General features: G+C 47.2%; 1 protein-coding gene across 1 annotated transcript; it reads left to right on the top strand.

Moving 5' to 3' along the window:
• Positions 1-44: 44 nt before the first annotated feature.
• PM20D1 (peptidase M20 domain containing 1) lies at positions 45-22,356 on the top strand. The gene is made up of 13 exons (XM_055581757.1): positions 45-313; positions 3,001-3,087; positions 4,597-4,829; positions 5,495-5,581; positions 6,988-7,121; positions 7,518-7,637; positions 8,427-8,502; positions 8,860-8,921; positions 9,132-9,210; positions 11,150-11,221; positions 17,184-17,352; positions 20,319-20,418; positions 21,617-22,356. Exons 1-13 carry the CDS (start codon positions 145-147, stop codon positions 21,738-21,740), a joined length of 1,512 nt encoding a protein of 503 aa, XP_055437732.1. The 5' UTR covers positions 45-144; the 3' UTR covers positions 21,741-22,356.
• Positions 22,357-27,343: the final 4,987 nt, after the last annotated feature.

The raw sequence follows: 27,343 nt of genomic DNA, 5'->3' as shown, positions 1-27,343 counted from the left end.
AGCGGAGCGGCGATTGGCCAGCTCTGGGAATGGGCGGGGCTAAGGCAGTTGCGGGAATTGGAGCCGTGACAGGGGGAAGAACTCCGTCTGCGCGTTTAGGTCCAAACTCCAGCCGCCGACTGGCAGCGAGGACGTGAGAGAAGCATGGCTCGGCCGTCCGTCTGCCTGCTGGCCTCGCTGTCTGCGCTGCTCCTAGGTATCGCCGCCGTCTCCAGATCGAAGGGCCTGCGGGGCACGGAGAGTCAAAGGGAGCCGCGAATCCCTTCTCAGTTCAGCCAAGAGCAACGCATCGCCATGAAGGAAGCGCTCAAAGGTGAACCCTGGTCCCCTTCACCGCTTATTCTCAGATAAAGGTCCCCGTCTCCTCGGGCCAACCCGTGACTCCCTTCCCCTGCCGCAGAGGTCCGCCCCTCGAGCTTGAGCTCCGCAACACCCCACCACCAAGCCCCAGACCCATTTCCGGCCCCTGGAGACCGCACTCTGCTCCTAGACCTGCCTTCTGGGGACTCCAGGGCGTTCCTTGCCTACCCTGGAAGCTTCAACTTCGCCCGGGTTGACCAGGCTGTCATCCACCCAACCCCACCCCCACACCAACCTCCGCTTGCCTGGAACATTACAGCCTGTAACCTTTGGCAGTCTTCACTTGTTAAGTTTCTTAGGACTAAACGATCTGAACCTTATGTACCCATGAGGAAACTGAAGTTTAGGTCAGCTGAACCATCTTCCCCAGGACCCTACATCTTGGAGTAAGCACTGGGTGACAGCCTCTATTGCCTGTAGGATCCTGCGGGTTCTAGATGGCTCCATAAAGAAGTATGGGGCTGTTGCTGAAGTGTGAGATGTTCCTAATTTCCTCTACCAATTAAAGAACATCTTTCCCCTAGACATCAAACCAAGCTAAAAACTTACTTACCTTCTCAGTCTGCATTATCCAGGAGAAAAGAGGTGGTGGCTCAATATTGAAAGGATGCGAAAGACACGGGTTCAATCCCTAGGTCGGGAAGATCCCCTGGAGAAGGAAATGACAACCCACTCCAGTATTCTTGACTGGGAAATCGCATGGACAGAGGAGCCTGACAGGCTGCAGGCGTCAGTCCATGGGGTCGCAAAAGAGTCAGGACATGACTTAGGGAATAAACAACAATGAAAACAATGAGATCCTTCCTCACCGTTGGGCTTACCTTCAGTCTTTTCCCTTCCATTAAGTAATGGATTGAAAGAAACTGCCTAAATAAACCTGCAGGCAAATGCAAAAGCTAGCCCTTGTTGTTAAATGTAAACTGTGTTTGTGCTGGAGTGATAGGCCTGGGAGGCAGAGCAGGGCTTTCCCAAAGCATCCTCGTGTAAAGAGTTCTCTGAAAGGCATTGGGCAGCCATTCACCAGAGTCTCTTTGCACAAAAGAAAGCAAAAGCTAGGTAAGAAACTAAAATACGGACCGCATAGCACCATGACTTAGAACCCCGAATATATGGAATATTGAAGTCACTCAGTCATGTCCTACTCTCTGTGACCCCATGGACTATACATATATCCCACCAGGCTCCTCCGTCCATGGGATTCTCCAGGCAGGAATACTGGAGTGGGGTTTCCATGTCCTTCTCCAGGGGATCTTCCCAACCCAGGGATCGAACCTGCGTCTCCAGCATTGTGGGCCAAGGGCAAAACATCTGAGTTCAGGTCTTGAGTCTGCCTCTCAATCTCACATAGGCAGTTCCTGTAGTCTTTTTGAACCTTGGCTTCCCCACCTATTGGTAGGCTATGGTGCAGGGTTGATTCTTCACAAAACTGAGTACAGAAGTCAGAGGCCTCCCTTGACATCAAGCTGCTCTGGGTATTTTTCTTCCTACTGTTTTTGGATAGCCATCTAATCAAATTGACTTCCCTGGTGGCTCAGACGGTAAAGCGTCTGTCTACAATGCGGGAGACCCAGGTTCGATCCCTGGGTCGGGAAGATCCCCTGGAGAAGGAAATGACAATCCACTCCAGTACTATTGCCTGGAAAATCCCATGGACAGAGGAGCCGGACACGACTGAGTGACTTCACTTTCTTTCACTTTCTAATCAAATTATCTTATGACCCCACCCCCACCCCCTACTGTTTGCATTTGACAGTGGAACTCTAAGAATATAAAACCTTCCCCAAGGAATGAACCTAGTGGCAACTCAAGAACTGGACTTCTGGGTAGAATGGATTAGATCGTTTATAACAAAGGAGCTTGTTTGGGAGCTTCTAAATCCCCGCCCCCTTCCCAGGCATCATGTGCCCCCAAAGCTGACTTGGGCTGAGATCATTGACACTCTGGATTAACCAGTCTATGAGGAATAAGCCTACTCTCTGTACACAAAGAGTACTTCCCTTGTGGCTCAGATAGTTAAGAATCTGCCTGCAATGCGGGAGACCTGGGTTCAATCCCTGGGTTAGGAAGATCCCCTGGAGAAGGAAAAGGCTACCCACTCCAGTATTCTGGACTGGAGAATTCCATGCACTGTATAGTCCATGGGATCACAGAGAGTCAGACACGACTGAGGGACTTTCACATACTCACTGTACACAAAAAGATACAAAGCTTTGTTCGCAAAGGGACCCAGGACAGTGGGCTCCTTGGATTCATCAAAGGGTTGGTGGTTTCAGAGGCAGAGTGAGGCCTTAGCAGCAATTTATAGCAGCTTCCCACTTAGGATCAAAATTTACTCCTGTCTGACCTCCCCCACCCCATGCCGGTTTGGACTTTATCTTCCTTTAAGAACCATATTAACCTAAACAAAGGACTTGAGTTTAAATCCCAGTTCTACTGCTTGTTTCTGGACAATCTTGAGCAGCTCACCTAATGCTTCTAAGCTTGTTTCCTCACCTTTGAATTAGGGAAAACAGCAGTGCCTACCTGGAATGATTGTTTTGCCTGCCACAATAGGATAATGAGTGCAAGAGAACTTTTTATGTACACAGGGCTGTAGAAAAATCAGTGGTTGTTATCATCTTCCATCTCTGACTCCAACAGGTGCCATCCAGATTCCAACAGTGTCTTTCAGCCCCAAGGAGCTCAACACAACAGCCCTGGCTGAGTTTGGAGAATACATTCGTAAAGGTCAGCCACAAACCGTGGGAAAGGGTTAGGAGAGGTAGCACTGGAGACACAGTGATTTTACAAGGTGATAAAGAAGTTTATCTTGTGACTGACCAGAGGGCAACCTAATGTGCTTGGGCCTCTTTGGACGTGTTTGTATACAAGGGGGAGGGATAGAAGGGAGAGTTCAGGAGTTAGAGTAGACACAGAGTAGAGACTAGATTTACCCTTTGAAGAACCAAGGCATATAGCCATTGGGTTGGCTGTCAATTTTTGCCCTTTAATGTCAGTCAATAAAATAAAAAGATAGGACTTGGAATTCCTTCTTCATTTGCAAGTTTCCAGAACTGCACCACGGGCTCCTCCCCTCCCTACCTCCATACACACACCTACGGCCCATACACAGGCACACTCCACCTACCCAGGCCCTGCTCCAGATTCATTACTAACACTGAGCTGCTAGACAGTCAAAAACTTTAAACTGTCGCATAATTGCTCTCTTCTCACCCCACTGCCCATGAGCTAAAGAAGGATGGGTCAAGGGGAGAAAGGAGGCTTGGAGCTCCCCCTCCCCATAGAGAAAGCTCATGCAGAGTAGTGAGGCCACTTTACTAAATCAAACAAAAAACAGCCCCCTCTCAAGTCATCAGGAGTGGGAGAGGCTGACACAGCACAGCAAGTAAGTAGTCCCTTCTCTAACACTCTGGGACGGGCAGTTGGGGTGGGGTGGGAATCTGGGATCAATCCCCAGTGGCCAGGCTGAAAGTCTTCACTAAATAAGAAATAAAATTGGGAAAGAAATGTTCAGCAATAGTAGACTAGATAAGCAGGCTGACAAGAAAAAATGTTTATTCTTCTTCAGTTTTTTGTTTGTTTTCCTGCTTGCTTGTTTTCAGTTATCCACAGAGGCATGTATGGATTCTTCCAACACAGCACAAAGGGAGATCAAAGTTCTTTCTCCCATGTATCTAAAGCCACCTGTGTTATTACCTATCTGTAACTAGCATAGTTGACCCTGAGAACACTTGAACACGGAAGTATGGCCATGTGCTCGACAGGATCATCTTTTATCTCCATATAACACAAACATTAGGAGTATTGTTTTGCAAAGGAAAAATATCTCTGATTTTTTAATATACATAGATAAGAGTCATGTTTGGTTCCAAATAATTTGGATACTGGGACCTATTATATTTAAAATTTAATGTAATCCTAGTCTGCATCACTCTGTAACTTGTATTTGTGACAACATTAGAGGTCGGGTCAGTCCAGATATTGAGCTCTTATCTGTCATAAATGATGCGGTCTTGATATGCATGTTATTACACAGTAATAGCACATTATGAGGAAGAGATATTTCAGAGATTGGGCGAATCAGGAATCAGACTAGCTTTGGCCCAGAGGGCTTCCTAAAGGAGGCTGCCTGTTTTAAAGGGGAGGAAAAAGGCAGGGAGAATCAGTTAGTAAGAAAACCAAAGGCAACTGTTGAATCTGGCTTTCTCTCATTGCTTTGCATCTCTTTGCTTCTAGTCTTTCCTACTGTGTTCCATACCAGCTTTATCCGGCATGAGGTCGTAGGAAATTACAGCCACCTGTTCACTATCAAAGGCTCAGACCGCAGCATGCAGCCCTACATGCTCCTCGCTCACATTGACGTGGTACCTGCCCCGGACAAAGGCTGGGACGTGCCCCCCTTCTCTGGGTTGGAGCGTGATGGCTTCATCTATGGTCGAGGCACACTGGACAACAAGAACTCTCTGATGGTCTGAAATGCTGTGTTCCCTCTGCCTTAGAGTCCTAAAGATCAATCCAGGGTGGGCGTGCTCTGCTAACCCCTGGGAGGTGGGAGGTTCTGGTAGAGAAGACCTTGGTGCCAGATCTGAGTTCCAGTCATCAGTTGGTCACTTCTCTGGGTCCTGATTTCTCAGCTGTGAAATACAGATCAGAGTAGATGATCCCAGGTACCCTTTCAGCTCTGACATTGATAAATTTATGCTTTTCTCCAGGTGGGGATGGTTTTATGTGAGCTCTGTTTCCCTACAGGGATTCCCAGGCGGTTCAGTGATAAAGAATCCACCTATCAATGCAGGAGATGCAGGAGTTGTGGGTTCAATCCCTGGGTGGGGAAGATCCCCTGAAAGAAGAAATGGCAACCCACTTCAGTATTCTTGCTGGGAAAATCCCACTGACAGAGGAGCCTGGTGGGCTACAGTCTGTGGGGTCACGAAGAGCCAGACACAACGGAGTGACTGACCGTGCATACACCCGCTGCTTTCCTCCATTCCATCCCTGGGGCCATTTTAATGTGTTCTCTCTAAAAGGAATCACATCCTAGCCCTGTTCCCAGCTGCTGAATATCTCTGATGCCTTGGTACCACCACTTAGATAATAAGCCTTTCTCTTCTCCCATTGTCCTTCTGTCCCCCAGGCAATCCTGCAGGCCTTGGAGCTTCTGCTGATCAGAAACTACATCCCCCGAAGATCTTTCTTCATTGCTCTGGGCCATGATGAGGAGGTAGAATGCCTTCATCCTAAGCCTATCTCTGGGTCCCCTCCTCGGGGAGGGAGTATGCTTCACTTTGGTCTGGTTTGCTCCCTGGCTGCACACTTTGCCAACTTCTCTGTGAATATGTCGTCTTGCCTGGAAAATTCCATGGGCAGAGGAGCCTGGTGGGTCACAGTCCAGGGAGTTGCAAAGAGCTGGACACAACTGAGTACACACACACTGTGTATGTATTGCCAGAAATTTCTAAGGACTTTGACCAAAATGTAGATGCCTGGGCTCTGTGCCACAGACACGATGTTTTTTTCTATTTCTTTTTAAGAGCAGTTTTAGGTTCACGGCAAAAATTAGAAGATACAGAAATTTCCTTTCTTCTCCAACCCACACACATGCACAGCCTTACCCAATATCAACATCCCCCACCAGAGTCATACATTTGTGACAACTGATGAACCTACCTGGACACATCATAGTTACCCAAAGCTATTGTTTACATTAGGGTTCACTTTTGGTGTTGTACACTATAATGGTGTGTCATTATGGTATCATACAGAGTATTTTCACTGCCTTGAGAAACCTCTGTGTTCTGCCATTCATCCCTCTCTCCTTCCCCAAACCCTGGCAACCGCTGATCTTTTGACTACCTCCATAATTTTGTCTTGTCTAGAGTATTATATCGGAGAAGGCAATGGCACTCCACTCCAGTACTCTTGCTTGGAAAAATCCCATGGACAGAGGAGCCTGGTGGGCTGCAGTCCATGGGGTCACGAAGAGTCGGACACGACTGAGCGACTTCACTTTAACTTTTCACTTTCATGCACCGGAGAAGGAAATGGCAACCCACTCCAGTGTTCTTGCCTGGAGAATCCCAGGGACGGGGGAGCCTGGTGGGCTGCTGTCTATGGGGTCGCACAGAGTCGGACATGACTGGGGTGACTTAGCATAGCATAGCATAGAGTGTTATATAGTTGGAACTATACAGAATGTAGTCTTTTCAGATTGGCTTCTTTTACTCAGTGTTATGCACAGATCTGAATGTTTAACAAACTCCCTGGTGACATCTGCAGCAGGCACATAGTCCATCAACTACACCTTGAGAAACACCGGTGTAATGGGAAGAGAGAGAACAGGCAGATCAATGACTGTGTTTTATTTCTAATGATGCCACTTACTTTGACCCTGGGCAAATCACTTCATACTCTGGGTCCTGGTTTCTTAGTTTGGGAAATGAGGGGGTTGGGCCCTTCCAGCTCTGACATTCCAGATTCTTTGAGGCAGGATTGTTGAGGGCCCTGTCCCTCATGAAGGAGCCTGGATGGGGAGGCTCTGGAGCGCCCAGCTATGCTGAATGGGTCTCTGTGAGGTATCTCTGAAGATCTGACTGAGGAGAACTGTGGTTCTGGGTTTAATATTTGCAGATATCAGGGATAAACGGGGCTCAGAAGATCTCAGCCCTGCTACAGGCAAGGGGCGTCCAGCTAGCCTTCGTGGTGGATGAGGGGAGCTTCATCTTGGATGGTTTCCTTCCCTACCTCAAGAAGCCCTTTGCCATGTGAGTATAGCACCCCAGCCCTACCTCAGAAGAGGTTCTCACATGGGAGTTGCCCTCAGTCAGTCTGGTTATCGATAAGCCTACTCCTCTTGCTTTAATCAACCTGCTCCAGGATTCTTGCCTGGAAAATCCCATGGACAGAGGAGCCTAGTGAGCTACAGTAGATGCGGTCACAAAGCATCAGACACGACTGAGCCATATACACAGGCACGCACTTGCTTTAATCATCCCAAGCTTTGACCAAGCCCGAGCTCTCCTTTCCCTATCTCTTCTAAAGTAAAATCTTTAAGCAGCATGAAACAGACCTCTTGGCTTACCAGATCCCTGCACAGATGGGCCTGGGGGTCATTCAGGGTGGGAGGAAGTCAGGAGGGCCTTCTCTGATCCTTCTTACAGGGTTTCCGTTTCCGAGAAGGGTGCGATTAACCTCATGCTGCAAGTCAACATGACTACAGGCCACTCTTCAGCTCCTCCAAAGGAAACAAGCATAGGCATTCTCGCAGCTGCGGTCAGCCGGTGAGCAATTCCTGGCCTTGCTACCCCCACCAGACTCCGGCTAGAAGACCTGGTACTTCCCCACTTTGAGTTGAGGAGGCTAAGCTTCCTGTCCTGATGGTGGGCTGAGAAGCTATGATGGAGGTTATAGGGAGGACAGAGCTAGCAGTACCCTGGCAAGGGTTATAGGTCAGAAAAGGACCTATCCATACGACAAGCAAGGGCCAGCAGACAAAAGCTAGGTTAGGTAGATGGAATAGTCCAGGCCAGAAATGATAGATCACAAGCTGGAAGAGAACCATCTAATTTCTCCCCTTGCCCCAGCAAGATGACTTCAAGATAAGCAAAGGCTGCTGTCTGTGGATGAGGACAGCAGGGTTTGTAATACCAGAGCTTACCTCTGGCTGGTTTTCTTGGAGAGTAGGAAGAAAAGCTATATTCTTTCAGCTAAATATTTAACTATCTACCACGTTCGAGACTTTGTGTCCAGTAATGGGCATGCGGTGGTGGAAGAGACGGACAGTCCCTTTCCTCCAGGAGCTCAACAGCTAGTGGGAGAGGCTGACAGCTTTGCTACAGTGTGGTAGGTGTGATGAGACTGCGGTGCCCTCTCTCGGACTTGGTATTCGGGGACAGCTCCTGTGAGTGCAGTAGAAGTAGCCCCGCTTGTGCTTGGAGATACGGAATGGTGGAGGTGATGGGGCGGTGAGCAGGAGACCTCCTGGCTGGGCCTGTGGAAATGTCCTGTCTCTCGTCTTCTCCATGGACTGCTGAGTTGGGTGAGTCTCAAGAGCTCCCTTTCTCTTCCAGACTGGAGCAGACACCAATGCCGAACATGTTTGGAAGTGGGCCGTTGATGACGGCACTGGAGCAACTGGCAAATGAGGTGTGAGGAGTCTCACAGACTCTGGTCAGCTGTGGAAGGGGAAGAAAGGGTGGTGGAGAAGCTGCCTTCAGAGTAATAAAGGGGCCCTACTGGTAACCAGTGCTCTGCCCATTCTCCCCTATTTCCAGCTGCTGGCTGGGCCAAAACACAGCTTGTTCACTGGGGCTGTTGGTGCTCAGGCTGAGAACCTGAGCCCCAACACCAGCCACTCTGAGGGAGGTGGCTCCCACTCACCCTTGAGGCTACTGCCCCAGGCCCTCGAGGCGGGTCTGAAGCAAGGACAGGCCCAGGTCCCGAACAGTGAGCCTGTTATGCTGACCCCTTTGAAACCCTCTGACCTGGTGCTTTCCCTTTCAGTTTCCCTTCCCTACCAATATAGTCTTGAACAACCTGTGGCTCTTTCGGCCCCTTGTAAGCAGGTAAAGTTTTATCTTTCCATTCCTCACATCCCCACCCCAAACCTACCCACTTCCCCATCTCCTCTCTTGGGCTTAACCAGGCCTGACTAACCATCCCTCAGCCACCAGACACTACATCTAACTGGTACGCAGGACATCCCTCCTAGTCTTAAAGATCTCCAAGGTTCAGGAAAGGGGGTATCCTACAACCCTCTCTTCTTTTTGCCTTAGGGTGATGGAGAGGAATTACATAACCAATTCGCTGGTCAGGACCACCACGGCGCTCACCATGTTCAATGCCGGGGTCAAGGTAACACCACCTGACTCCTCCCACACACCCCTCCATCCCTTGGCTTTATCTTCTTGGCTTCTCCTTCCTTCTCTGGCTACAGTTTGGATAGTAGGAAGGCTCAGTGCTGAATTGTCCTATGTCATCAGATGGGTAAACCTCAGGAGCAAGGGTTCTAACTGACATCTGCAAACTCCATGAAGTTGCTGGCCAAGTTTCATGTATGTGTGTTTCAGAGGCCTCCCTCAGGTTCTTTGGGACTGTACCCATTCAAAAACATAACCATTACACTGACATGAAGAGACATTATTTGGGAGTTAATTTTTGTGACCTATACTCATTTAACATGTAATATATCCATCTAGCATTTTGGTCATGTAGGCTAAAGATTCCCAACCTCTTTACCACCTTTTTATTATTCTTCCTCATGTTTTGAAAGCTTTATTCACCTCACAAATTTAATGAATGATTAATATCTTTTCCCTGAGTTGAATTAGAGAAACTCACCTACTATTTTAAAAATCTATAACATTTGTGATGTATACAGCCTTAAAATACATACATTGTCATTCTCCAAAATAAGGTAAATTTTGGGTGGCCTTCAAAAATATAAATTCTATATGAGATTTACTTTTTTGGCTTGTGGGATCCTAGTTCCCTGAGCAGGGATTGAACCCTGGCCCTTGGCAGTGAGAGCGTAGACTCCTAACCACTGGACCACCAGGGAACCCCTAAGGTTTACTTTTATAGAAATAAGTCTCAAGTGAACCAATACTTTGATAAAGTTTTTTCTGAGAACTATTTTTCAGCAAATCGGTCTACTTTCAGCTGGACCAGCCACTAAGGAGCTTTTCTGTTTGAACTAGCCACACTAGCTCACCAGGGCTGAGGCTTTTCTGAAATCTTGAAAGGAGTTAGACCGTTCCAGTTTCTACCAGTACCACCAGCGCAACGTCAAGGAGGATCATTCACCCAATGCAGCCTTGCGGAGCTCTGCTGATGTGCAGCCCAGGTTAAGAATAAGTGAATGGTGCCTCAGAATTCATCTCTGCTGTGACTGGCTGGTGTGTTTGGCATGTCAGCCAGACCTGAGCTGTTTTCACCAGCTGCCTAGAGAATTCACCAAAATAATAGTACTGTGTACTATGTCCTTGCATTTGAATGGTGTTTTTATCTGTCCAGAATACTTTCACATCTGTTTTTCCATTTGGTCCTCCTAACAGAGGAGGAGCCAGCTGAGAGACAGAGACACAAAGAGGTTGTCATATCTGAAAATCACACAGCCAGTTTGTATCAGCCCGGTTCTCCTGGCCCTAGCCTGGTGCTTTTTTGCACCATAGCAGTTCAAAGAAAGATATACAGTTGGGGAATCTCCTCTCTCATGGGCTCTGAGGAGAAATTCCCTCCATAGCTCAACCCTTTTTTCTAATTAGTCCTGAGTTTTTTCCTCATCAGACAGAGAACAAAGTTCACAGTAGGATATGGAAAATCACTACCACCATCGGTTATAGTGATCATCCCCCTCAGGGCTTAATGGGGCCTCAGAGGCTCTGGGGTGCCCCTCCTGAGTAAGAACCAACTCTGACCACTGCAGAACTGCCCTAGGCACCCTGGGAAAGAGCGCACACAGAAGACCACCTGCAGCGCTGTACAGGCCGAAAAGAGGTGTCCTGGCAGCTCCAGAGAAAGCAGTCTTGCTCTGAGTAGCTCTCTGTGACCCCTCCAGGACCAAGAAACATGAAGGTCTGGCCTGAAGCAGAGACAGGCCTCTAGCATTGAACATAACCACGTGTCAAGGGCCCAGAGAAGACAGTGGCTGGCTAAAAATATTAAGCCTTGAGTTCTTCAGTCAAATCAGCTTCCTCTCCCTCTACTGGTGGTAATTGGCTTTTCCTGGGCAGGGGTTAGGTGTGAGGGACTAGAGGTCAGCTCAGGCCAAGGTTTGTGGTTCTCTCTCCAGGTGAATGTCATCCCTGCTGTGGCCGAGGCCATCATCAACTTCCGACTTCACCCTGCACAGACTGTTCAGGAGGTACGTACCATGTGTTCCCGACGACTGGCTCAGCCCCACTGAGGTGTGTCCGTTGGGACTGGGTGGAGCTGGCCCAGGGCCTCATTTGTTCAGTGATTTTTCAAAGGCTTCCTATGTGCCGGGTGCTTGGCTGGGATAGGAGATCTCTGGCTTTAGGGAACATGGAGTCTAGGAGTGGGAGATGAATGATGATAATTAATGATAAACAGGAAATGATAATAGTAGCAACACAGATAGTGGGCTTGCTGTGCTCTTGGCACTGTTCTCAGGTATACATATACTATATATATATATACTATATACATAGTATATATATATAGACTATATACATAGTATATACTATATACATAGTATATATATATATATACACACACATACTATATACATGTACAGTAAACATATACTATACATATACATTTAACCCCTGCAGCCGTTCTGTGAAGTGGGGAATGTATTATCCTCATTTAACAGGGAAAATGGAGGCACAGATCCGCACAGCAGGTAAGTAACATGCCCAGTATTATACATCCAGGACCAGTTCCAGAGTCTGTGCTCTCAGCCTCACACTATACTAGGATTACAACAATTAGGGATGAACAAATTACCATAGAACCTGAGCCAAAAAAGGGGGCTGATGCTACCTCGAAGAACCAAGAAAGTCTTTTCCAACCACTAGAAAGGACTTAAAGGACAAATAGGATTTGCTAGAAGTAGGCCATTCACAGAGTCGGACACGACTGAAGTGACTTAGCAGCAGCAGCAGGACATTCAAGGTCCAGGGAAAATGAAATCTAAAGAGTAGAATAATTTGGGGAAAAGTGATGGAAGATGAAAATGGAGTTGTATTGATAGTCTGGGGGTCAAGGCTTTGTGTGCCATGCCAACGAGTTTGGGCTCTAATCTGTGGACAAATGTCAGAGGTCTTCAAACAGGGCTGTGATAGACTCAGGCTCTCTTTTAGAGAAGCACTGCTAGTGGCGACCCTGAGGCAGCCTTGAAGTAAGAAGAAGCAATTCAACTGTTGCAACATCTCAGGCAGTGGGTAGGGAGGTCTTAACTGAGGCTATGATCATGGGGTAGAGTAGGTGCCCGCAGAGGAGTGAGAGGTGGGCTCCTCAGGACACAGTGTGTGATGGTCGCTGGTCGTGGGGTAGAGTAGGTGCCCACAGAGGAGTGAGAGGTGGGCTCCTCAGAATGCAGTGTTTCATGATTGGTCGTAGGGTAGAGTAGGTGCCCGCAGAGGAGTGAAAGGTGGGCTCGTCAGGATGCAGTGTGTGATGGTAGCTCGTCATGGGGTAGAGTAGGTGCCCGCAGAGGAGTGAGAGGTGGGCTCATCAGGACGCAGTGTGTGATGGTCACTGGTCATGGGGTAGAGTAGGTGCCCGCAGAGGAGTGAGAGGTGGGCTCCTCAGGACGCAGTGTGTGATGGTGGTTGGTCGCGTGCCGGTGCCTGTAACCAAGATTGGGAATTCAAGAGGAAAGCAAATTCTCAGAGAAATATAATGGTTTAGAAATTTGAGAGGCTTCTAATATATTAATAGACAGTTATAAATACCTTAGATCCAAAGAGATAATAGAGACAGAGGCTGGAGTATTATTAATTGAAACCTGTAGAGCCAATAAAATACCATGGGAAGGGTGTGTAACTCCTTGGAGAGAAGAGGTTGCAGACAGACTTGTGATGTTCTGCTATGAACATCAATTTAAAAGTTAGTAAAATGAATGTGTAACTGCAAACCATGATGAGTGCTATGAGGAAAGGGGGCTGCTGCTATTGAAGAATCTAAGAAGGAATGAGAATCTGTCCACAGGTCAGGCAAGACTTCCCTACGTGATTGACATCTCTAGGAAACACTAGTTTATTTAAACATCAGGTTGAGCTAAAAAGAATTCAGAAGGTAAATCTGATCCTTCTGAAAATGATCAAAAAACCCACCTGACAACTATGAGATGAGTATTATATTCCAGGATTAAGCAAGGTGAGGGGCAGGTGGTGTTTCCTGATGATCCTCCTGGCGGATCCTCAGGGTCCGCCACGCTTCAATTTCTGTGGTCCTTTCTCCCTGGGGCCTTCCCTGTGGAGGATGCTGTGTCCTTGCACAGGCTGGGGGGCGTGCCCGTGTTGCAGGGGCTGGGGGCAGCCTGCCCAGAGTCACCCAGCATTGGCAGGGGGCTGGGACAGTGTAAGCCCTGGTCTCTGCTGCTTTTCATCCAGTGCCAGTCTTTGTCCTCTCCCTGGGGGCTCATGGGGCCAGGAAATCACTGAATTCCCCTCACTGAACTTCTTTCCACCAGTTTTTTTCCAGCCTCATTCCAACTCCATGCCCTTTCCAAGGGCTGTTTTCCACCAGCTGGGGCTTTCATCTCCCCAGGTTTTGGCACGCTGCCCTCCTCTCCAGTCCCCTGCCGCAGTGGCTTTCCTTCCCTGCCGATCTGATGAGATCTCTGGGCTCCGTAGGCCCACCCTGCTCCCCTGCCCCTGTGGGGAATGGAAAGACCCCATCACCCCAGGAGCACACAGTACCTCTTCGTCCTGGTCACACCTCTTCCTCATGCCCTGATTCTAAATGGCTCCCTGAGCCCTCTTCGTCCATCTTTACCTGGTCTCACCCATAAGTTTTTACAGGAAGGATCTGAATGAACTTTGTGGCCCAATCTGTGAGGAACAAGAGCCTTCAGAAATGTAACAGACTGCCACGTGGAAAGGAAGGCTTGTCCTGTGTGGCCCTCGAAGGGGAGAGATAAGGCCACTGGGAGATGTTTCTGGGAGCCCCCACTTAAAGCAGAGTTTTGGAGTATGGCACCTCACATGATAATGAGCTTCTCAGAGGCTGGATGTCCACCTATCTAGAGTGTTTTACAGAAAATTCCTGTCTTCCTTCATTTATTCATTCACTAAGTGGGCTAGACATTCTTCCAAGCACTTGGGAAAATGGTGAACAGGCCAAGATTCCCATCCTAAAGATGTTTACATGCTAGTGGGTGTAAGTAATCAAATATATGAACAAGTGGGAGAAGTAGGCACCACAAAGGAAATCATAGGACAAGGTGTCACGAAATGGTTGTGAAGTGGGGTTGGGGCAGTAAGCAGCTTTGTATCCATGGTCAGTCCTCTCTTAGGGGCTTCCCCTATGGCTCAGCAGGGTAAGAATCTGCCTGCAATGCAGGAGTCACAGGAGAGGCAGGTTCAATTCCTGGGTTGGGAAGATCCCCTGGAGGAGGAAAATGGCAACCCACTCCAGTATTCTTGCCTCAAAAATTCCATGGACAGAGGAGCCTGACAGGCTACAGTCCGTGGGGTCGCAAAGAGTCGTACGTGACTAAATGACTGAGCACACACACAGTCCTCTCATGAGGCATTTACAGTGAAACCCAAAAAGGAGCAAAGACCTGGGAACAGCATTCAGGAGGCAAGAGCACAGGCCTCTATTCTCAACAAAGGTGAAATCCTGCTGATGGCTCGAGTACTATTGATACTTTATCCTGTTGACTCTACAGAATATTTTAAAAATAAATAAAAGAGGTATGAGTAGGTTAGATGCTACAGGAAGCTGTACCTCAGTTCATCATTAAGAAGATGCTCATCACAGAGTTCAAAGATGAGATGGATTGAAACACATGATGGTGAGCTTTCTGCCGCTGGAGATATTGAAGCACAAGCCAGTGACAGCCTGTCGTGGTTGTTTTGATGACCAGCCTCACAGTAGGGTGGAAGCCGGTCTTGCTAACTCTAAGTACCCATTGTCCTTGCCCTCGAACTTGTTCACTCAAGAAGAAAATACAGCTTAGCCTAAAATAGAAAACAACATAATGTGGGAATACGGACTGTAGGAGCTCAGAGAAATGAGGAATCAATGTGCTCTGCCTTTGAGGTCCCCGTTACCATTGATGAATCCCTCCTCTTAGTCCCATCCTTGTGCCTCTGATTATTGCCCAGAGTGGTCCCTCCCTTCTAAACAGGCAAATAACAAGTAACATACATTGAGTGCCAGGAACCAGCCTAAGCATATTACGTGCATCCAGTCATAGTAACAACCACCTTACCAGGTAGGTGCTACAGTTATCCTTCTGTTAACAGATGAGCAAGCTGAGACGCAAAGGCTAAGGAGCTTGCGGAGTGTCACACAGCTGCGAGTGGCTCCACAAAGCACAGAGCTGAGTTTTTGTGCATGACCCCTCCATGCTCAGACTGTCTCTTGCCTCTTCTTCATTCTCATATCCTTCCTTCAAATTCTGGCTCAAAATTCATACCACTAAGAAATCCGTCTTGAACACCACCCTCTCTCTGGCTCTACTCGATGCCATTTCAACCTGTAGGCACTTTGGAAACAGTAAAGCACCATCCTTGTGAAGTCAGATGCCCAGCCCAGCGATGCCACCTCTGTAAACCTTGGGCAAACTCCTTAATGAGACAACTCCTGCTGTTTTTTTTAGTATTATGGTTTCACATCTTTTAAAATGTATGTATGCAACATTCATTGCGTACCTTTTATATTCTTGGTACTAGACATAAGGAAACGAGGCCTTTGAGTCCAGACCTAGCCTAGCAGCTGGTGGGAAACCTGGGCTCTGTAGTGCTTATTGCAGGCATGTGGGCTCAGTCATGTCCCACTCTTTGCAATCCCGTGGACTGTAGCCCGCCAGGCTCCTCTGTCCATGGGATTCTCCAGGCGAGAGTACTGGAGTGGGTTGCCATTTCCTCCTCCAGGGCATCTTCCCCACCCAGGAATCGAACGCGTGTCTCCTGCATCACCAGGCAGACCCTTTACCACCGAGCCACTTGCCCACTGAGCTCCAATCTGTGTGCCTGCTTCAGTTTCTGGAGGCAGGAATCTTTAAGTAATGTGGGGCAGGGCACAGCAGCCACTTCTGGGGATGACTTTAGGAGCCTTCCAGAGGGTCAAGAACATATCCAGATGATATATTATTAATTCTTGTATCAGAGTATTTGAGACATCTGTGCTGGAGTAAAAATAAGCTCTGACAAGTGAGTTGCCCCTCCCCTCAGTCCAACAGCACAGAATTTGCTTTGCCTCAAATGATGGTTTCTAAGTCAGAAGAAGGAACCCTCATTTCCTTTCCAGACCTGACACTGACCTAGAAGAGGTCTTCTCGAGATAATGCCCCCCAGTTAAGAGACAGACACTCCCCTTTCTAGGGCAGAGACCATCCTAAAGCAAGTGTTTATCAGATAGCTTGAGACTGGTGCTGGAGCTTTCCCTAGATGGCTGGGTGGGTTTGTGGGGCTAGACCGTCAGCATCCTCATCCATTCCCACACAGCTTCATGTGATCTGATCCTCAGGGTCTGGTCTACATCCTGCCTGGGACCAGGACTTTTGCTGAGTTCAGCTTTAGTTACTTCAGACTGAAATTTCTAGAAGCTTCCTCATGTTCCTTCCTGAGGAAAGGAGGCTCAGAGAGAAAACTTGAATACTAGCCCCCCAACCTCTAGCTTTTTGTCTGTTGAGCTCATCTTCCTGGCCCCAGTGTAGATGGTTACAAACAGGAAGCAGGGATGCCCAGAGAAGGAAGAAAGTGAATGACCTGTCACCACCTGTCTGAGACTCTCCCAGGCTGAAGTGAGGTCATCACATCTACCCTTCTGCCTCGAGATGGTTGAGATTTCCACTGTGCTGTCTCCTACATTTTCACCTAGCCCATGGTTCTCAGCCTAAGGGAAATTGCCCAATATCCTGATTTTCTAGTTCCTGACCTGCCTCACGGCTATAAGGCAAACCTCCCAAGCATCTAACCTAAATCTACCATGCTGTAGATTTCCAGGAAGAACAGCCATTCTATCTCGTACAACCAGTAGGCTGAAATTGAGGTCTCAGAGCTACAATGAGTCTCCTCTGTAAAGGCTCTGCCTTGCTGGAGAGAAATCAGGACTGTATAGGTTCATACAGTACTTGAATAGCAAATCAATAAGAAATCAGACTTTTCTTTGTTTCCTCTCTCAAGGTTCTAAAACTAGCCAAGGACATTGTGGCTGATGACCGGGTCCAGTTCCACGTGTTGGATGCCTTTGACCCCCTGCCCGTCAGCCCCTCTGATGATCAGGCCTTGGGTTACCAGCTGCTCCGCCAGACCATACAATCTGTCTTCCCGGAAGTTAACATTGTTGCCCCAGGTAATGACTTCATCAACTGTGGCTGGGGGAATTTGGCGGGGGCAGAGGGGGTGTGCTGGAACTGTATCCTATCTAATATCCACTGCCCCACCCCCATGCCAGCTGTTCAGCCTGGAAACAGCTGGCTGCTTCCTCTCCTGATGGGACTGGAGCTGTATTTTCCCCTCCAAGTGGAAGTGAGAAAGCAAACAGGAAAGGATCAGAAACAATAAATTAGGTCAGCCAAGCCTGGGTCCTGGCTTAACCTAGGCCGGCCACTCTGGCCTAGAGGGGAGGATCGGTTCAGATTACCCTTCCTCTGGAGAAGCCACAGAGGGGGTTGGGTTCCACCCATGCAGTCTGGTTCTGATCCGTTCTAAGATAACAGCTCAGCAACAGAGCTCAGAAGTTGCAGCCCAGGAACTTCTCCTGGCTGTACCATTGGAATTAACCCCCTTCACCTCTCCCAGTAGCAGTGCCTCTATGCCCCTTCCCCAGTCTTCCAGCATGCCTTCCAAATCTATGCTGTATGGATCGTGGTTCTCAAATTTAAGAGGACAAGAGGATCACCTAAGGAACTTATTAAAATGCAGATTACCTGGACCCACTCCCAAAGATTCAGGTATATTAACTCTGGAGAGCACCCTGGAATCTGCCTTTTTAACAAATATCCCAGGGGATTCTGACACCAGCTGATGGCTGACCACAGTTTGAGAATTTCTGGTCTGTGATGTGAGGAAAAGATGCTCTAATGGAAGACTTGTGTTCACTTTCCTTTTATATACCTTCAATCATGGAGTCTCTCATTTTTCTGAGCTAATTCTTAGGACCTGTTAGGCGTGGAGCTTAAAGATATTATAGTGAAATTCTACAACCATAAACTCCTTGGGTATTGGGGGGGAAAAAAAAAACCACTCTTAGTTTTTAATCAACTTAAATCTAACTCATTTCTCAGAAATTCAACCTTAGGCATTATTGAAGCCTCCAAGCAACCCCACCACCCCCACCTTGAATCAGGCCTCAAGGTCTCATGCAATAGCATAGCATCAGGATCCCTTAGTCTGTGGTCATCAGTCCTTGTGTTTGCCTCTGAGACATCCATTATCCTGCCCACAAGGTCACTTCAGGTTGCAGATTTCCTCTGATTCCTTGACCTGTCTTAGGGGTGAGAGCTCTGGATCCAAGATCTCCCCCTGAACATCCCCTCTGAGATTTCCTGCCTCCTTGGACTCCTGCCACAGAGCAGGACCTGGGCCCCTGCCATCGAGGAACCCTGGCTTTCAGGATCCCAGGTTCTCCTCTGTTGGCCTCAGAGGCTCTCTACCTTTCCCTCTCCCTGTGGGACACCTGCAATAATCTCACCAACACAGTTAGGCTTATACAGAATAAAGATAGGCAGACATCAACTGGCAGAAATCTCCAGGAATTGTGAAGGGACCCATTTGAAACCAGGAGTGGAAAGTAGAACAACGGACCTGGAGGTTATCATACTAAGTGAAGCAAATCAGACAGAGAACGGCAAATGTCATATGGTGTCACTCGTGTGAAATCTAGGACCATGATACAGGTGAACTTACTTGCAGAACAGAAACAGACTCAAAGACATGGAACACAAACTTGTGGTTATCAAGTGGGAAAGGTGTTGGGGAGGATAAATTGGGAGTTTGGGAACAACAGATATACACTACTATATATTAAGTAGATAAGCCGTGGGGACCTACTGTGTAGCACAGGGAACTACATTCAGTGTCTTGTATAACCTATGATGGAAAAGAATCTGAAGAAGAACAGGTGTATCTGAACGTGGATGGCTGGGTCACTTCGCTGTCCACCTGAAACTGGCACAACACTTGTCAGTCAGCTATACTTGGATTTTAAAAAGGGTGCTCAAGCAAAACGCGCGTGCGGCACGTCATCCCAAGTTTGCTATAAAGCAATAGCCAATTATATGTTTGAAATTTTTCTGTCACTTTTAAATTGTTAAAAATACCTATCCAACTACATGAATACAGAGCTATGACCCTGTCATGAACTCAAAAAAACACATCTGTACTTGTGGGATCTTTATGCATAAGCCTAATAGCTTCATGATAAATCGGTTCTGCCTGAAAGTACTTAAAAATGGGATACATTTCTAGAATAAAAGCGCTAACTCAATCAAAATAAAACACAAATTACCATCTCAAATTCATCTCACCACACTTTAACTGATAAGCTAGGGAGTCTTTTTTCAAAGAACATTCATAATGGGGAGGAGTCCCAGCCCCGGCTGGGGAGGGGGACGACCTACTACCTTCAGGAGAATGGGACACTAGAGAGTATCCTGGGACTATCCGGACCTGAAGTTTGACTCTGGGAAGATACAGTCCTCCTTCAGAAGACGGGAATAACCAGAAATTATGTTCTATTTTTATTCTTGCCTGGAGAACCCCCATGGAGAGAGGAGCCTGGTGGGCTACAGTCCATGGGTCGCAAAGAGTCAGACACAACTGAGCGACTAAGCACAGCAGCACAGCATGTTCTACTTTAAGAGGATTTCCGTCTATAGCAATAAAACTCCCCCAGAGAGTGTTTGTTTCTGACCTGAGTGACACACAAGAAAGCTTGGGCAATAAAGAAATGGTGCTTAGATTTCTGGATATCTAGGTTACTACTGATAGAATAACCTGGCCATGGGTATGAAATGAAGCTGCTGGCTTCCATGTTCATCATGGAGAGAGGGCACTTAGCCTTGGACCGTGTAAGGGATGTCTCTCTAATGCCCTTGGGAGGTGAGTCCATGTTCCTGGCTGAAATGGTATCTTAGAAAGGTTTTGAAAATGGGTAGGCTGAAGGACAAAAATCCTTGGCTGCAGTCTCCTAAGGAAGATCCAGACGTCTTCCATGGTGACACAAGGGTCCCAATTTTCCAGGTAGCCTACTTGCCACCACTTCCTTGGCTTGGCTGCTTACATAAAGCTCCGTTTCTCTGGATTCTTCCTTTCTAGGTACTTGTATTGGCAACACAGACAGCAGACACTATCTGAATCTTACCACTGGCCTCTACCGGTTCAACCCCATCTACCTACAGCCTCAGAACTTCAGTAGGTGAGTGAGTGGAACAGGTTTGGACAGCTTGGTGGAGAGAGGAGATACATCTGACCTGTCCCTTTCCCACTCATTCTCCTGACAGTCCACAGAATGGGGGAAACCTGGAATTTGTACAAACTAAAAGATACTGTGGAGCCCAACTGGCCAGCTTTTCTCAGTGCCAGAGTCTTGCCACTCCCCAGAATTTGGTGGAATCAGTGACTGTTTTTCAGGGATGGAGATAATCAGATGACTGGAAAGAACCTGGTAGAATTAGGGCCCTTGAATCCCACCTCTTCCTTCCTTTGAGAGAAGCCCTCCCCTCTGGATCTCATTTCCCCCAAAAGTGGGTACTCCAGAATTCTCAACTTCCACTTAGTGAACTGCAGACACATTTGAGGTCAAAGATGAACTCATGCTTTGAATTCTCAAAACATACTTTGGGAATCTAAAACATATTCACCAGTTTCACCTGCTGTGTGTGAACTACTACTTTGTAGGTTCTTCAGCAAGTTTTTAGTCCTGGGATATAGGGGCATGCTTTCCATTTACCTCTCTGCTCCTTACCATACTCAGCTCTGATTTCCTCATCATAAGTCAAGTTGTTTGAATATATATTTGAATTTGAACTTAAGAACAGATTTCATGGGAAGGAGGTTCATTGGTTTTTTTAAGGAGTGTAGGTGGGGTTAGCTATTCTTTATCTCCTTTCATCTTCGAGGTTACATGTGTGCTTTGGTAGTATTGTTGTGTGGAGGCAGGCTGTGGGCATCGGATCTGGTAGTGAAATTAGAGGTGAAACAGAGAACCCCATAGGTAGCCTGGGTTCCTATCCACTTGTGCCCCTAATAATGTGGGGAGGGGTGGCTGGCATAGGGATAAGTCTAGCTGGGACTCCAGCCTTAGAGAGAGAATTAAAAGATAACTTTAATAATTTCCCCTCAGAGGAGAAATTATTAAATAGATTCCAGAGCAGATGATGGTTTGTACTCCCCAGGACCATCATCTGCCCCCACTGCACTTTGCCATGGATGTAGATCCTGGAGAGGTGACCAACCTGTCATATGAGATCTCACTTCTTCCAAATGGCTGCTCCCACCTTGCCCACTTCCTACCCCTGGAGGGTCAAAGGCCAGTGGCTACAGGGGTGTAGGGTGCTCTGCAATAACCTGTGTACTAAAGCAATGGCCTCTCCCTCAAAACTTCTCTCCCTCAGCATCCATGGAATCAATGAGAAAATCTCAGTCCAAGCCTACGAGACCCAGGTGAAATTCATCTTCGAGTTTATCCAGAATGGTGACACAGACGTGGAGCCAGTTCCTCACCTGCATGAACTGTGAGGTTGGGGACCAGCTGGATTAGGGATGCCTGATGCTGGACCAGGACTAACCCAAGGGGGAAAGCCAGTGTTGATGAAACTTTTGGTCAAAAATCACATTATAATGACCTCACCCACCTGCCTTGGTCACTCCTAAACTCGTGGCCAGGAAGAAGGGGAGGACCAGCAGGAAGCTGGCTTCTCCCTCCCTCCCGACCTCCTTGGTTTGCCATCCGTTATGCCTTCTTTTTCCTCTCTTATAATAGAAGGTATCTGGCTTGTCTGCCTTGCACTGGTGATGTCACTGCTCCTTGTTAAGGCCTAACTGAGCAAATACAGATTTGAAAAATATCAACCAGATTTTACCTTTTAAAAGTTTAATTTAAGGCACGCTTGTTGGGCTGCCTTTTCCTCGGCTTATGAATTTGCTCTTGTCGTAACTTCCTTTCCTTTTTTTCCCCCTCTCTTCTTGGATTGTTTATCTGGTTCTTCATCTCTCCCCTCCTCCCCCTGCCTCTCACCTCTTCCCCTCCCCTTTATTCTTCACCTGGAGCAGGACTTAAACTATGTCACTACCACAGTTACCACAACAGCTGCTCAAATAAAGTGGTCTGTGCAGCACCGTCTGGTCACTGGGGGTAAACTGAGGCTGGGGGCTTTGGGAGAACCCCAGACCTCCTGGTTCTGGAGGTTGGAGCCTGGAGAAGACAACCTCCATCCTTGGGCTCCTCCCAAGGGTGCCCTGGGTTTCACTCCCCTGCCCTGTCCTGCCACCTACTGCTGCTGCCCCACCCCAGGAGGCACTAATATGTGGAAACATTTCCCTGGCACATCCTGCGAGCTGAGCTCCCAAGAGAAAGGCAGCCTCTCTCTGGAGCCCAGGATCAGCAGGGCCCTGGCCCTGCCATCGTGTCCTGGATCAGACTTATCGAGGGAAAGTGGAGGGCAAGTGGGGAGGGGACTGCCTACAGAGACTCTGCTCCATGGGTGGGGCAAGGGCCAGCTGCCCTCCCTTAGGGGACCACAAAGCTCCAGTGTGTTTTCTGAGGGGTCCAAGCCGGAGCATATTGGAATCTGCTCAGTAGCTGTCAGGTGCGGGGCATTGAAAGGCAGCATTTCTCGGCTCGAGGCTGGGAGCTATGCTTTGTGGATCACAAGGGAGTCAAGGTCACAGAGGGAGACACAGACGGAGCTGGGACTTGAGACGACATTCCCTCTTTTTCTCCTGTCCAGACAGGACCTTCCTCGTCTTCCTGGGGTTTAACAGCAGTGGACCAGTGGCTTCTTTTCCCTCCTCGCAATCCCCTGCCCCTTCCCACCCACCTGTGGGTGTGAGCAGCTCCTCAGGAGCTGGAGCCTAATGGAGTGTTCAACATGGACAGCAGGGATTATTTCAGGTTCTCTGCTACTCCCCCTAAGAGTCACATCCCTTCCCTCACCCTCCTTTTTTTGGCCAATTCTGTATTTAATTCAGCCTTTGTTAGAGTGTGAGCTGAAGAACAAAAAGGATTCTTCACATCTGTACCGAGCTGTACAAAGTACTTTCACACACCCATATCACCCAATTTGTGCTCTGTCGTGTCCGAGTCTTCAGGACCCCATGGAGGGGGTATAGCTCAGGGGTAGAGCATTTGACTGTAGGACCCCATGGACTGTAGCACACCAGGTTCCTCAGTCCATGGGATCGCCCAGGCAAGAACTGGTTGCTGTTTCCTCCTCCAGAGGATCTTCCTGACTCAGGAATCAAACCCGAGTCTCCTGCGGCTCCTGCATTGGCAGGTGGATTCTTTGCCACTGAGCCACCTGGGCAGCCCCACTTATCTCACTGGAGCCCCATGAGAGCTACGTGAAGAGGCATCATTCTTCTCACTGAGGAGAAATTGTTTCTCTGAGAGATTACACGTCTAGCTGGAGGCAGATTCAAATGCATGTCTCTGGCCCCAAGCTCGATGTTACTCCATGATCCAATGTGACGGATGAAATCTACTTTAACAAGATTAAATATTATTTAACACTGACAACAACTCCAAAGGTGCTATTGCCCCTGTTTTTAACAAATGAGGCAACTGAGGCTCAGAGGTTAACTAATTTGTCATGCAGGAGTTAGGGGCAGAGCCTATCTGAATCCAAAGCTTGTGTGCAGAGGAGTCATTTGCCCAAGAAGACACAGTTCTGAAGGGGCAGCCTCAGAATTCAAATGCAACTCAAAAATCCCCAAATCCAGTGCTTTTTCAATCATCCTACACTGCCTGCCCCCAAGAACCTCTGGTGTGTGGCTCATTCATTCTGATTCAGGGAGATCTCAAGGACAAAGGCAGTTCTACTATTGAATTCGGTTCTGAGCTCAAGTTCTCTGTTCCCCTGGCTGACCTCTTGCTATTCACACTTGTCCCACTGTCTGCCAACATTCCTTGCCACTCCCACCCTCAGCTTCCGTGTTCAGCTCTTCTCCCTTCTTGAGTTTGGGGACACCCAGGCCTCTAATGATCTGTGGGATAACTGGGGGAAAAGTGAGCAGGGGTCCCTGTCCCTGTTGGGTCTCCCTTCTCTCTTCTAGCATCAGAACAATAGTCTTCCAAGCCCCCGGGGAGGGAAGTTCTCCAGAGGGAACTGCTCCAAATCCTGGCTCTGAGAACACAGACATTCCAGCCCTTTGGCCTCTGAAGTTTTCTGAAAAGAACAGTTGAACGTGCTGGCCAGAACAACATAACATGATGCTGGGCAGGATGGGACGATGAACCTGGGACTTTCCCCCACCCTTACTCCATGCACGTATCACTCCCCAAATCCATCTGAAAGAGATCCAGCAGATAATCACAGTTATACTGCACACTCCCATCAAGGACTTGGCTCAAGTATCTTATTCATACCTCACTCCCAAAGGTTGGAAGCAAGACACAGTATTCATAGGCAAAGAGAGTAGGGGAAAGGAGTAAATTTGGGCTGAAGACCCTTGATTTTTTTTATTAATTTATTTTTTTATTGAAGGATAATTGCTTTACAGAATTTTGTTGTTTTCTGTCAAACAACATGAATCAGACATAGGTACACATATACCCCCTCCCTTTCCAACCTCCCTCCCATCTCCCACCCCATCCCACCCCTGTAGATTGATACAGAGCCCCTGTTTGAGTTTCCTGAGCCATACAGCAAATTCCCATTGGCTATCTATTTCACATATGGTCATGTAAGTTTCCATGTTACTCTCTCCACACATCTCACCCTTTCCTCTCCACTCCCCGTGTCCATAAGTCTATTCTCTGTGTCTGTTTCTCCATTTCTGCCCTGTAAATACTTGAGTACTGCCCTGTAAATACTTCAGTGCTGCTGCTGCTGCTAAGTCGCTTCAGTCGTGTCCAACTCTGTGCAACCACATGTACTGCAGCCCACCAGGCTCCCCCGTCCCTGGGATTCTCCAGGCGGGAACACTGGAGTGGGTTGCCATTTCCTTCTCCAATGCATGAAAGTGAAAAGTGAAAGTGAAGTCACTCAGTCATGTCCGACCCTCAGCGACCCCATGGACTGCAGCCTACCAGGCTCTTTCATCCATGGGATTTTCCACGCAACAGTACTGGAGTGGGGTGCCATTGCCTTCTCTGAAATACTTTAGTACTGCCCTGTAAATACTTCAGTACTGCCCTGTAAATACTTCAGTACTGCCCTGTAAATACTTCAGTACCATTTTTCTAGATTCTGTATATATGCATTAGAATACAATATTTATCTTTCTCTTTCTGACTCACTTCACTCTGTATAATAGGTTCTAGGTTCATCCACCTCATCAGAGCTGACTCAAATGCATTTCTTTTTATGGCTGAGTAATACTCCATTATGTATATGTAACACAACTTCTTTATCCATTCATCTGTCATGGACATCTAGGTTGCTTCCGTGTTCTAGCTATTGTAAATAGTGCTGCAATGAACAATGGGATACCTGTGTCTTTTTCAATTTTGGTTTCTTCAGGGTATATGCCTAGGAGTGGGATTGCTGGGTCATATGGTGGTTTTATTCCTAATTTTTTAAGGAATCTCCATACCATCTTCCATAGTGACTGTATCAATTTACATTCCCACCAACAGTACAAAAGCATTCACTTTTCTCCACACCCTCTCCAGCATTTATTGTTTGTAGACTTTTAGGGGCTCCCCTGGTGGCTCAGATGGTAAAGCATCTGCCTGCAATGCAGGAGACCCAGGTTTGATCCCTGGGTTGGGAAGATTCCCTGGAGAAGGAAATGGCAACCCACTCTTGTCTGGAAAATCCCATGGACAGAGGAGCCTGGTAGGTTATAGTCCATGGGGTTGCAAAGAGTCCAACAGGACTGAGTGACTCCACTTTGTTCTGACTGGTGTGAGGTGATAGCTCATTGTAGTTTTGATTTGTATTTCTTTAATAATAAGCAATGTTGAGCATCTTTTCATGTGTTTGTTAGCCATCTGTATGTCTTCTTCAGAGAAATTTCTTTAATAATGAGCAATGTTGAGCATCTTTTCACGTGTTTGTTAGCCATCTGTATGTCTTCTTCAGAGAAATATGTCTGTATAGGTCTTTTTCCCACTTTTTGATTGGGTTGTTTTTTTTCTGGCATTGAGTTCTATGAACTGCTTATGTATTTTGGAAATCAATCCTTTGTCACTTGTTTAATTTGCTATTATTTTCTCCCATTCTGAGGATTGTCTTTTCACCTTGCTTATAGTTTCCTTTGCTGTGCAAAAGCTTTTAAGTTTAATCAGGTCCCACTTGTTTACTTTTGTTTTCATTTCCGTTACTCTAGGAGGTGGGTCATAAAGGATCTTGCTTTGATTTATGTCATTGAGTGTTCTGCCTATGTTTTCCTCAAAGAGTTTTATAGTTTCTGGTCTTACATTTGGGTCTTTAATCCATTTTGAGTTTATCTTTGTGTATGGTGTTAGGAAGTGTCCTAATTTCATTATTTTACTTGTAGCTGTCCAGTTATCACAGCACCATTTATTGAAGAGGTTGTCTTTGCCCCATTGTATATTCTTGCCTCCTTTGTCAAAAATAAAGTACCCATAGGTGCATGGGTTTATTTCTGGGCTTTATATCTTGTTCCATTGGGCAATAGTTCTGTTTTTGTGCCAGTACCATACTGTCTTGATGACTGTAGCTTTGTGGTATAATCTGAAGTCAGGAAGGTTGATTCCTCCAGCTCCATTCTTCTCTCTCAAGACTGCTTTGGCTATTCAGGGTCTTTTGTGCTTCCATATAAATTGTGAATTTTTTTGTTCTAGTTCTGTGAAAAATGCCATTGGTAATTTGATAGGGATCACATTGAATCTGTAGATTGCATTTGGTAGTATAGTCATTTTCACAATATTATTCTTCCTACCCAGGAACATGGAATATCTCTCCATCTGTTTATGTCATCTTTGATTTCTTTCATCAGTGTCTTATAATTTTCTGTGTACAGTTCTTTTGCCTCCTTAGGTAAGATGATTCCTAGATATTTAATTCTTTTTGTTGCAATGATGAATGGGATTTATTTATTAATTTCTCTGATTTTTCATGCTAGTATATAGAAAAGCAAGTGATTTCTGTGTATTGATTTTGCATCCTGCAACTTTGCTAAATTCACTGATTAGCTCTAGTAATGTTTTGGCT

This window comes from Bubalus kerabau, chromosome 5 (assembly GCF_029407905.1).
Source record: "Bubalus kerabau isolate K-KA32 ecotype Philippines breed swamp buffalo chromosome 5, PCC_UOA_SB_1v2, whole genome shotgun sequence".
NCBI lineage: Eukaryota > Metazoa > Chordata > Mammalia > Artiodactyla > Bovidae > Bubalus > Bubalus kerabau.
This window is presented reverse-complemented; position numbering and strand designations above follow the sequence as displayed.

Coding starts and splice junctions, on each gene's coding strand:
- PM20D1 (XM_055581757.1), top strand. CDS start 145: ATGGCTCGGCCGTCCGTCTGCCTGCTGGCCTCGCTGTCTGCGCTGCTC. Junction 3,088..4,596: donor TGGAGAATACATTCGTAAAG/GTCAGCCACAAA, acceptor CTTTGCTTCTAG/TCTTTCCTACTGTGTTCCAT. Junction 4,830..5,494: donor ACAACAAGAACTCTCTGATG/GTCTGAAATGCT, acceptor TCTGTCCCCCAG/GCAATCCTGCAGGCCTTGGA.